The following is a 10674-nucleotide window of genomic DNA, read 5'->3' as shown; positions in this document are numbered from 1 at the left end:
AGGTCTGCAGCTCATGTTTTGACTTGTAGATTTAAAATCAAGTGAATTGAAAGTAAATGTAGGCCTGGAGGATTTAAGTTTTATGGTGCAGAACCCCATTGAAAAGGGAAGGTAGGAACCTGGTAGAATATGAATGATACCAGTAGTCCCAAATTAATTTTGTATTTTTTATAATCTCAGTTAAAATTTGTTCAAGTATATATGTAATGAAAAGTAATTATGATATATAGAAAAAGAAGAGGACTTACAATAAACATTTCCTGGTAAGAAATTACCATGAGGTGACAGGATGTGAATTGGGCCTGGGTAGCAAAGTGTGTGTGTGCCCCTGTATGTGTGTGTGTGTGTGTGTCTGTGTGTGTGTGTGTCTGTGTGTGTATGTGTGCAGCAGGGAGTAACAACTATTTGGGGAGTTTAATCCCATTGAGAAGTAAAACCTGTTGTGGATGACTCCCATCTAAAGATTTTCTAATCCCGAGGAGAAAAAGGCTGCATGTAAATCCTTGTCAAGTCAGGTCTTGCTTCCTCTGATGCCTCAAGTTTTAGCTTTGTATTTTCTAGATTCTGTACTGCATTAGAATGTTACTCTGAACTTCGTATCAAGTGTTACCAAGTTCTCACAGTTTAGTTAGACAAAACAATCCTTTTCCAGCATGAGACCCAAGGACACCACTGCAGCTTCGGGCCCAAAAACTGCAAACAACAGTGAATAGAAGAGAGCAATCTGGGAGGATGGGACTTAATAATCCGAACTTGTAATTGGACAATTAACCCCAAAATGTAAATGGACCAGAACTTATGAAAGTGTGAAAACTTGTAACTTGCTGTCCATCTTGGGTGTAGCCACAGCCAGGCTCTTGTACTGCCCAAGGTGAATCCTTTCAAGGCCTTTCAATAAACACCTACTTTATTCCTCTAACCCTGTCTAGCCTCTGTTCCAGGCAGCCTCTCCAGACATCACCTCCAATGCAGGAAGCACAGCAGGGATGGTATTAGGGAACAGCCCTCACACTGACAAGGCAAGCAAGGAAGGGGCAGCTGTGCAGCCTCGCTCCTGCCCACTGCTGGCCCCAAGGAGCCAGGGCTGGATATTTCACCAGGCCTGCCAGGAAAGCAGCAAGGACTGCCAGTTAGTAATGACAGCTGCTCTTTGTAACACACCTAGGGAACTCAGGAACAGCAGCAAGAGGCATCAGGGCTGCTGAGCTGTTCTTTACTGCATATTTACCAAGAGGAGGTTTATTTCTGGTAACCTGGGTTTGTTAATCTTTGTTAAATGTGTTGGCTGAGCATTTACACGCTTTTCTATGTATGGAAGACAAAAACAGCATTTCATTTTTTCAATAGGATTTTCTTTGTTCAACTGAATTTTGTTTTATTTAGTGATTTTTAATATTTTTTTAAACTTTCATTGGTAACAAAATCTGTGTATTTAAAAACCAGTAAAGTATATTAATTTTTTGAATACTGAAACTGGGTAAAGATCCATTCAAATGTGGTTTATAAGAGCTTGTTTTCTTAAGCACAGACTGCAAATTCTTTGGGATTTTCTTTCAAGTTTGGTTTGCTTTTTAATTTATTCAGAATTCTTCAAAAAGGAAACACTGAAAATCATTAATAGCACAGGCAAGGAACTCAGAGAGGTGCTCTTCAAAGGATGTCGAGTCTGTGTCCCAAAAATACTTCAGCGGGTGTCTATTGCCCCCTTCAGACTGTTCCCAGTACTAGAGAAAAATAATTAGGTGGAAATTAATAGCACTCATTTGTACTAAAGGAAAAACACTAAGAAGAAAAATATTGTTAAGAAGATAGTTGGTGAACTTTTTTGGATATTAGCAAAAGTTTTTCTCGGTATCAGAAATGCACAATAACACATGAAGTAATTATCTTAATTAGTACAGCAAATAATAGCTCACAACTGAGGAAAAAAGATCTTACAGCAATGGCTGCAGGATGGGCTGGGAAACTTGGAAATCAATTCAAGCTTCCAGAGTGAATTTATACAGTTTTGGTTAAGTGATTCCAACGCTGTTGATTGGGGTTTTCATATGCAAAACACATTGTGCCCTCTTTCTCCTTTCACCTTCTTTCTGCTTCAGAAAAAGTTTTTGTAGCATGATCAACACCAGCCTGGTAGAAGCTCTTCTTTACTTAATCCCCAGATGGGGGATAACACACGTGGATTTTATATGCCTACACAAATTGTGTATTTACAGTGCTTCATGTCCATACACACAGACTCAGTGTCTATATGTTTTCAACAGCACCTTAATCTCAGCTGCAATTAAGTACTCCCTTCAGAAAGAACACCACCTCAGTGAAAATGTAGCCTCAGTTAGTATGCTAAGTGACAAGGACAACTGTGGCTAGAAAATAAAATTATATCATGGAGTTAATACTTGGTGTAATGTGGTACATTGATTTAGCTTGCCTGAGAAGGCTTTATAAGATAGATGAAAAAAAGATTTAAAAGATTATCTTGTGCATTGAGTCTTCTTTCTGTAGGGAGAAAAAGAAACTATGCTGCTGAAGTTTTGTATCCACTTTTCCCAAGCACAACCTGCTGAAATAATAGCACATATAAATACCAGCCTTTTATTGGGTGTTACTGCTTTATTATTTAGCAAATGGCTAAGGAAGAATAACAATACAGGTTTGATGGTGCATTTCATTCCATGTACTTCATAACAAAATTTTCCAGAGAACTAAACTTACATTTTTTAAAAGACAAAGAAATACTGAACTAAAATAGTTATTTTCTACTTAGTAAAGTTCAAAGCTTCTAACTGAAGCTCTTTTATACACACAGTTTATTCTATTTGCTGTCCTGTTGCTACTCATTTTGCTGCTTATAGTAAAAAAAAAAAAAAGTAGAGTTTTCATTTTGCACGTGACAGATTCTCACCATACCAAGGAAAAGCTTGACATCAACCTTCAAGTTAAATCGCTCTGATGTGACAGAAGGCTCCTCCTCTTCAGGCAGATTCTACATCCAATGAAGTGTAGTGCAATCCATCACTGAGGTATGTTCAGTGTTGCTTTTGGCAGAACACTATAAGTTTGGGTTTATCAGCCCCATTCCTTGGCACTCAATGATGTAGGTATCATTACTGGGGTTTTCCTCTTCTGATTTTGTCACAGTAAATTTGGCCTAAGAGAGGATCAGAAAGGCATCACTAGTTAAAGTATCAGAAACAGAAGTTTAAATATTCACTATCTGATGTCCAATAATTGTATTGCCAACTGTTTATGTATATTACAGCTTTGACAGATTTAATTCATAAAACCATTTAAATAAAGGTGGTAAAGATATCTAACCATTCTAAATGCCTTTAACTCTAGAGTATGGTCACTTTCTACAGGAAAACTCCCAAGTAAATATTATAGCAATTGTTTTATCAATGCTTGTTTTCCATGATCAAGTTCAGCTCACAATGCCTGATGAACTGAACATTGCCAAGTTACTGGAAGAAAACTGATAGGTAAAACTTCCTGAATGTTTGGACTCACCTTTGTTAGCTGCTCTGCAAAGTGTATAGCTGTTTGAGTATGGAGTGTAATTGGTCCACTTTTCACTCTAGACACTCCCTTTGCTAGGGCCATAAAAATGATCAGCTGAAAGAGAGGGAAAGGTAATTATTAAGTAATTCTTCAGACTCTAGGAATTTATTGATTTAAAAAAAACCCAACCAAAACATGCAAGATGTCTGTAGATATAAAAATTTTGTCTTCCAAGTTTCATAAAAGTTCATGAAGCTGAGTTTGAAGAGTGATCCAAGCCTCCAGAACTTTGGAGATTGCTACTGTAATGCCTATTACAGAAGGGCTGTTTCCACAGTGGATTTTGTCTCTGAATTCCTATTACTGAATTCGTGGCAGTACTTTTAATTTTGCTCTCCCCCACCGCATTGCCCCAAAATTCCCCAAAGTCACATTAGACTCCAGATAAGTAGATTACCTACATGGAGAGAAATTCAGGGAAAGGTACTTTAATTCTAACACTTCCTGATCCCATATTCACCAGACAGACACTTAAAACCCTTTGATTTGACTTAACATCACCATAACAAGAATACTGCAAGGTGTGATTAACTCTGTGCAGTTCCCTTACACAGTGACTCTGGCTGAGGCTTGTTACCATCAATTGTACTTGCACGCTTTGAAAAAAGTAGGCTGAGTCCAAGACTAAAATACTTATTATACTACATAATATTAATGTGTGCCCAGGGGTTTACAGCTAAGAGGTAACATCATCCTAGCTAAACCAGCCCACAGTTTATATCAGGCTAAGATAAGGCAGTGGAGGGCCTTCATTCTCAAATGAAAGTAGAGGAGAAAGATGATAGGGAGCATGTCCTAGATACTCTCATATCTTCCCTTAGTATCATTCCATATATGTAAGGAGGGAGCTATTATCACTGCACTACATGGAATGCCAAATAGAAGCAAATTTCTGCCTCTTCCTCCCATTCTTACTGAGGGTTAGAGAAAGAGAAAATTTGAGGGTGCTGGTGCAAAGCTAAAAGCATTTGTAGTCCCTAAAAACTGTACGTAATTTGCTAATTCTAGTGATGCTGTGACTACACACCTCTGAGACTACTAAAAACATCTTGTTCCTTCCCTGTTCAGATCTATATTGTTTACAAGCAGTGCATGAATGTTCTTGCTACTTCAACTTCATGTAAACACATACAGAAACCTTACTTGGTCTTGCAGAGAATCATCCACAGTTCCACCATGTTTAAGATTCTGAAGCAGCATCTCAGCTGCTTCAATGCCAACCTTGTCAGCATTCTTTCCTAAGAGAGAAATCAGAAAGCTGAAAATTACTATTTAAAGTTTTAAAAATACAAGAAAAACAAAACCACCCCAAAAAATAACCCAAGAAATTACCAACTTTTTAAACCTTGTTTTCTTTAAACCTTATGCTCTTGCCTTAAACATCTGCTAAAAAAAACCCTTCCCATCTTATGCTCATATATAGTTTATGCTTCTTAAGCAGTGGAAAGAAAGTAGCCTCATTAAGTCAGAAAAAACATTTGATTCAAATAATTTAAAACCAAGATCACTTCCATTCATTTTAATCTAGATTCACTCCTGAGCAAAAATTTCACATGTAAAACACAAAGTCTATGTTCCTAAAGTTCACGAATATTTCCAGTGATTCTCCAGTGATTATCCATTCTGAGACAAGGTATAGTTAACAGTTCTGTCATTGTAAATTTCCATTTACTATGTTTTAAATCTGCTAATTTTTGCTGTCCTTTATTTCTAAAAACATACATTTAAAAATGAAACATTCAAAGCATCAAATCTATAAAACAGATGATACTTCAGATTCCCATTTGTCATTACTATATTCAGTTAAGTCTCAAAGAATTAATGGAATTCTTACCTCTCTTGCCAAGTGATGACCCAGCTAACAAACAACCTGTTGAGGTCTCTGCAACAATACTAAGCAGAAAAAGAAATATAATTAAAATTAAGAACAAAATCACTGATATTACAGATTATTTATCAGGTATGTAATCAATATCTAGCTAATTAACCAACAAGATTAGTAGTAACAATAGAAAGCTTGGACTCACATTATTCCACTTGCAGTCCCAACAGCTTGATCATCAGGTTCTCTGACAGGCTGAATGTTAATATAAAGATCTCTGATTTCTCTTCTGATGCATCTCACTGCTGCTGCTGACATGTCTTTTGCCAGCTAACAAGACAAGACATAAACCCAGTAATTCAATTATGTAATACAGCAATATTTTTTCCTCATAAATTCAATTATTACAGTTAATCCCCAAGTAAAGGGGCTACTTTATTAACTAGAAAAACAAAGGACTGTTATAAACTCCTACAAGCAAGAACTGAACGTGATTTTTTCTGAACGTTCTTCTACAAAATTAAGGTAACATTAAATGCTGTACAGATGACAGTTATAGAAAGGTACATAGAAACTTAAATTCAAGAACTTTTCCTCATTCATAGACAAAAAGGTTTTATTTTAGTTTCTTGCAAAAAATTCGATTGTCAAAATAACCCACCCCGAAACCAAGTGAAAAAACCCCACCCCACAATTATTATGTGGGGTACAAAGTGCAGAATGTACTCTGTAAGAGAGAATACATAAAATATCAATTTTACTTCACAAGCAAACAGGGACATACAAAGCTTATCCCATTCCTGTGATCTAATCTTAGCTATATTCATAGGTTTGGAGATTTTAAAACCAAAACCAGCAGTCCACAGCTTTTCAAAAAGTAACTCAGTTTCTTCTCTTCCTTCCTCTACTAATTCCTGGCCTGTATGTGAGAAGGAACCTTAAGGAGATCCCAGCACTCAGGACAGGAAGAATGGAAAGGAGGAGATACAAAGGAGCAAATTTCTCTCCTTTCTATTTTTGGGTAAACCTACCCTTAACTTGCTCTAATACCCATAGCAATGAAAAACTTGTTGTCTGGCCTCTACCTATTACAGTGCTCATAAATTTATGAACAAGGGCCCTAATTTCAGACTTAAAATAATCCATATGAAGAACACGTAAATCAGATATAAAATATCCCTCAATATATGTTAAAGACTTTTGAACAGTCCTATTAAGGATGAGGATACTGTTCTCATTTTCTGTTTTAGCTTTACACTGCTGTGCAATGAATGAATTTTAGATATGTCCAATATAATATTCTACAGCCTGAATAATTGAAACCATTTAATAAGTTTGCTTAGCTTGTGTTAGACTGCAAAAGACAAGAGAGTAGAGGAACGTTAATCAGATTGCAGGCAATTTTATATATTACTATAAAGCTGGATACTACCAGAGCCATGATAAGCACTTACTTTGATAGGCAGAGCTCCAGCAACAAATGCCCTTCCATAAATCTTTGTCACTGTGCCACGTTCTGTTAAGTTTATTGGGCTCAGCTCTTTGACTGGAGACATCTGGAGTACAACTTCACCACCTCCTTGAGGATAGTAGCCCCTATTTACAAACAGTAATTGGATATAATTAAATGCAACGATCACAAGGAAACCAAGAAAAGGGCCAGGAGGCTCTTAATATATTTCACTATACATTTTTATGTTCCCTGTTACTACACATACAGATTTTCTTGATGTGTGCTGTAGAAACCCTTATAATGGAATTAGGTTCTCTAACAGTAATCCTCTGTAATGCACATCTTATTAACTTCCTAACACCAACCTAACTGGCACCTTGGGAAAAGCTCAGTAATGCACTGCCTGTTCAGCATGTGCTCCCCTCAGAGGAGCCAACAGGAAACATTACACAGCAGCTGTAGACTCAGCAAAGAAAAAAAAAGCAAAGAATCATTCATCATATGGTGACAGTACACACAGGGACAGCTAATGCAGATGAGTTCATGTATTATAAATTCACCCCTCAGTTTGACTGAGAGCCCCTTGTGTGTGCCTCTGCTCACACACGGGTTCAGTAAGGCCCAGCTCTGCTGCACAGCTCCACAACTCACCTCCTTTTTATGTCACAATTAAATGTGAAATTGAACTTTTCGACTATTGGCTTGAAAACCTGAAAAATAGACATATAAAAACACAGAGTGCATTTATTTTGCATTGATAATTTCCCACTATTTTACGCAATCTTAAAAGAAAAAAAAAAAAACTCAACGCAAAAATTTCAGTTGCATTATCTTAAAAAAAAAGATAGTCTCATCCATATATCTTATTTGATATTCCTCATACTTTATTCTCAATGTCACTTTGTGTAAAAGGATTTTCTTATGGAAAAATAAGAGTAATTCACAGCACTTCTAGAAAAAAGAATACATTTTAAGTGACATTTTCTGTAGTAATTAAAACCAAATTATTTCCCGTTTCAGGAAATTCCATGAAACATTTGTTGCTCTCTACATCGAGTACACTAATAGTGTCATATTTCCATGCCTAATTCCATAATCACAAATAGACTTGCACTAAGAGCAACAGAGGAACAGCAGTTACATTGCACACATATTCATGGAAGATGCACCAAGGCAAAGGAATTTCTCCCTACCATGACTGTGTAGTCTATCTGAGGAGCCATCTCCGCATTAGTCCCACCTTTTAAATGAAGCTCTGATGGGGAAGCAGCAAACAGCACACAAGGCATTGCTACCTGCATCAGTAGACACACACTCCTAAAAGCAAGTACAAGATAATCAAATTCATACACTTATAATCCATAGAATTCCAGAGAATCATTACATATATCAAGGGCAAATTACTTTCCAGAGCATTTAATTTTGTATTTTATTTTCTAAATTATCTATAAACTTATTAGTCTTAAAAGATACTAATTTAAAACTTCATGTCCTTAGCAAGCCTAAATATCAAAGTTTAAATTTCAAAATAATTGCATCTTTAATAGTTCTATTTGAAATAAAAGTTACTTCCTTAGTATAGTGATGGGATCATGACAAACCAAAGCATAAACGTTCTTTTTCCCCCCTAATCTATTGTGATAATTTTAAAGTTATCAGAAGCTGGTGTACAAAGACATACCCTGCTGTTTTTGTATCAGCTATGTGGGTTCCACCTTTGATCTTCCCAGGAGTGAAGGTTATTTCTGTTGAGCCAATTTCTCCACCATTCAGCTTCCCATCACACAGATCTCGAACCATCTCCAGCCCAGACAGATGCTGAGGTCTTAGAGTGACAATACACAGTTATGACACATACAAGTAGACTACATGCTCATGTTACATTAAAACAACAACTAAAAAACTAAATTGCAAATTTCGGATCAGAAATTCACTCTGGTTTGCTACAGCACTTCTGAGGTCACAGGAGCCAAAGGAGCAGCATTCAGGCCATACTGGGATATGCAGGATTCTGGTATTTTTCCCACTAGAATAGGTCCAGACAGATAGACGAGATGCAAGACCAGTCACTTGTCCTAATGTGATAAATGCTTGGACAGAAATGCAGTGGGATAATGATGGCAATACTGGCTCAGCCAGAATCGGTTGCAATGCTACAAGAGTTAAAGAGTTTGCTATGTACTTGCCTTGCTCTTGTTTCCATTTGTTAGGGTAAGTTCAATAGGAAATATACTAACTGTAGCAACACTAGGATATGCACTAACTGTTAACACTGTACGCTCGGTAAGCTGTGTTTTACTCAGACATTACATGAGCGTGTTCCCTGTTGCAAAGCGTGTGTTCCGCTTAGCGCCTGTGGAACCATTTCCGAGGCAGCGGCCGGGCCGCGCCCTCACCTGCCCCGGCTGCGGCCCGGGGCGGGACCCGCACTGAGGGCGCCGGCAGGGGAACCGAGCCCGGCTCACGCCCCAGCATTCCCTCTGACTCCTGGTGTGTTACCAACGGGATTCTCTGGTAAAAAGGCTCTTTCGAAGCAATGGAAACACAAATGTTTCAGACGAGAGCGGCCGAGGCCTTGCGCGGCCGGGAGGGCCCCACACGCCGTAAGTGACCGGCTGAGCGCCCCGGCAGGGTCTCACCTGAGGCCGGGCTGGCTCCGCCCGGCGCGGATCCGGCGCACCCGCAGCGGCAGCCCCAGCAGGCAGCTCAGCGCCGTGGACACCCGCAGGATCTGCCCGCCCTGCACGGAGAAACGGCGCTCGTCAGGCGCTACGGCACTTCCCGCCCACCCGGCCAGCCCGTACCGCTGCCCGGGGCCAGGTAAGCCGCGGCCCGCTGGCACTCACCCCCTCCATGATCCCTCCGTCTATCTCCACCCTGTCCCCGTCCATGGCTGATGATGAGCGATGTCTCTCGCAGTGGCCGCGCCGATGGGATCCCGGCGGGGCCCTAAACGCGGCGAGCCCTCGGCGAAACAGCCCCGGGGCCAGTAGTGCTCGGCGGCGGCGGCGCGCCCGGGATGCTGCGGTGCCGGTGCCGGGGGCGGGCGGCGGTGCCGGGCAGGCGCAGAGCGCAGGCGCCTCCCTGCCCGCCCGCCGGGGCTTGGCCGGGGCGGCTCCGCTGTGGGGAGGAGCAGCGGGCGGGCCCTGCGCTCAGGCAGGGGTTGGGGTAGCTCCATTGGACTGACAGCGTCCCGCCGGAGGCAATGCCTTTCCCCTGTCCTGAGGGCCGGAGCGGTAACAACGGCGACACCTGGGAGGTCAGAGCCATGGGCACAGCTGCCGCCGGAGGAGAGCGGCGGCCCTCCTCGTTACACGCTAGTTTTCCTCAGAATCTTAGAAAGAATGAGGCTGTAAAAGACCTCTGAGACTATCAAGTCCAGTCTATAAGTGAGTACCACCTTGTCAACTAGACCATAGCACTAAGTACCACGTCCAGTCTTTTCCTTAAACATCTCTAGGGTTGGTATCTCCACTACCTCCCTGGTCAGCCCGTTCCAATGTCTAATCACCCTTTCTGTGAAGAGGTTCTTCCTAATGTTCAATGCAAACCTCCACTGGGGCATCTTAAGACCCTGTCACTCGTCACCTGGGAGGAGAGGTCGATCCCCACCTGGCTACAATCACCTTTCACGTAGGAGCACACACGGGGTGTGTTGGTCTGGCAGGCGCGCTCGGGACTTTATGACACGTGTATGGAGAACGGCCGGGCTCTTGGAGCTGCCCTTCCCGTTACCGCGGCCCGGGGCAGCCGCACGCCCTGCACCGCTCCCCGCGGCTCCGGTCCGGGAGCGCCCGCACAGGGGCCGCGCTCCCGGTCCGTCCTGCGGGCGCGTGTG

At 41.1% G+C, this 10674-nt stretch overlaps 1 protein-coding gene across 1 annotated transcript; it reads right to left on the bottom strand.

The window, feature by feature from the left end:
* Positions 1 to 2593: 2593 nt before the first annotated feature.
* RTCA (RNA 3'-terminal phosphate cyclase) lies at positions 2594 to 9960 on the bottom strand. The gene is made up of 11 exons (XM_014885026.2): positions 9683 to 9960; positions 9476 to 9576; positions 8518 to 8661; positions 8030 to 8153; positions 7488 to 7546; positions 6838 to 6979; positions 5589 to 5713; positions 5396 to 5454; positions 4705 to 4799; positions 3511 to 3615; positions 2594 to 3151 (listed from the first exon to the last, which is right to left on the bottom strand). Exons 1-11 carry the CDS (start codon positions 9725 to 9727, stop codon positions 3053 to 3055), a joined length of 1098 nt encoding a protein of 365 aa, XP_014740512.1. The 5' UTR covers positions 9728 to 9960; the 3' UTR covers positions 2594 to 3052.
* Between the last annotated feature and the right edge of the window lie 714 nt (positions 9961 to 10674).

This window comes from Sturnus vulgaris, chromosome 9 (genome assembly GCF_052056855.1).
Source record: "Sturnus vulgaris isolate bStuVul1 chromosome 9, bStuVul1.hap1, whole genome shotgun sequence".
Taxonomy (NCBI): domain Eukaryota; kingdom Metazoa; phylum Chordata; class Aves; order Passeriformes; family Sturnidae; genus Sturnus; species Sturnus vulgaris.
Note: the sequence above shows the minus strand (reverse complement) of the source record. Positions and strands in the feature narration are given on the sequence as shown.

Excerpts from the sequence above, each read along its gene's own strand:
- RTCA (XM_014885026.2), bottom strand. The coding sequence starts at position 9,727 with ATGGACGGGGACAGGGTGGAGATAGACGGAGGGATCATGGAGGGG. Across the intron at positions 6,980-7,487 it reads AATTGTGACATAAAAAGGAG|GGGCTACTATCCTCAAGGAG; the intron begins GTGAGTTGTGGA and ends GTTTGTAAATAG. Across the intron at positions 5,455-5,588 it reads GGGACTGCAAGTGGAATAAT|TATTGTTGCAGAGACCTCAA; the intron begins GTGAGTCCAAGC and ends TTTTCTGCTTAG.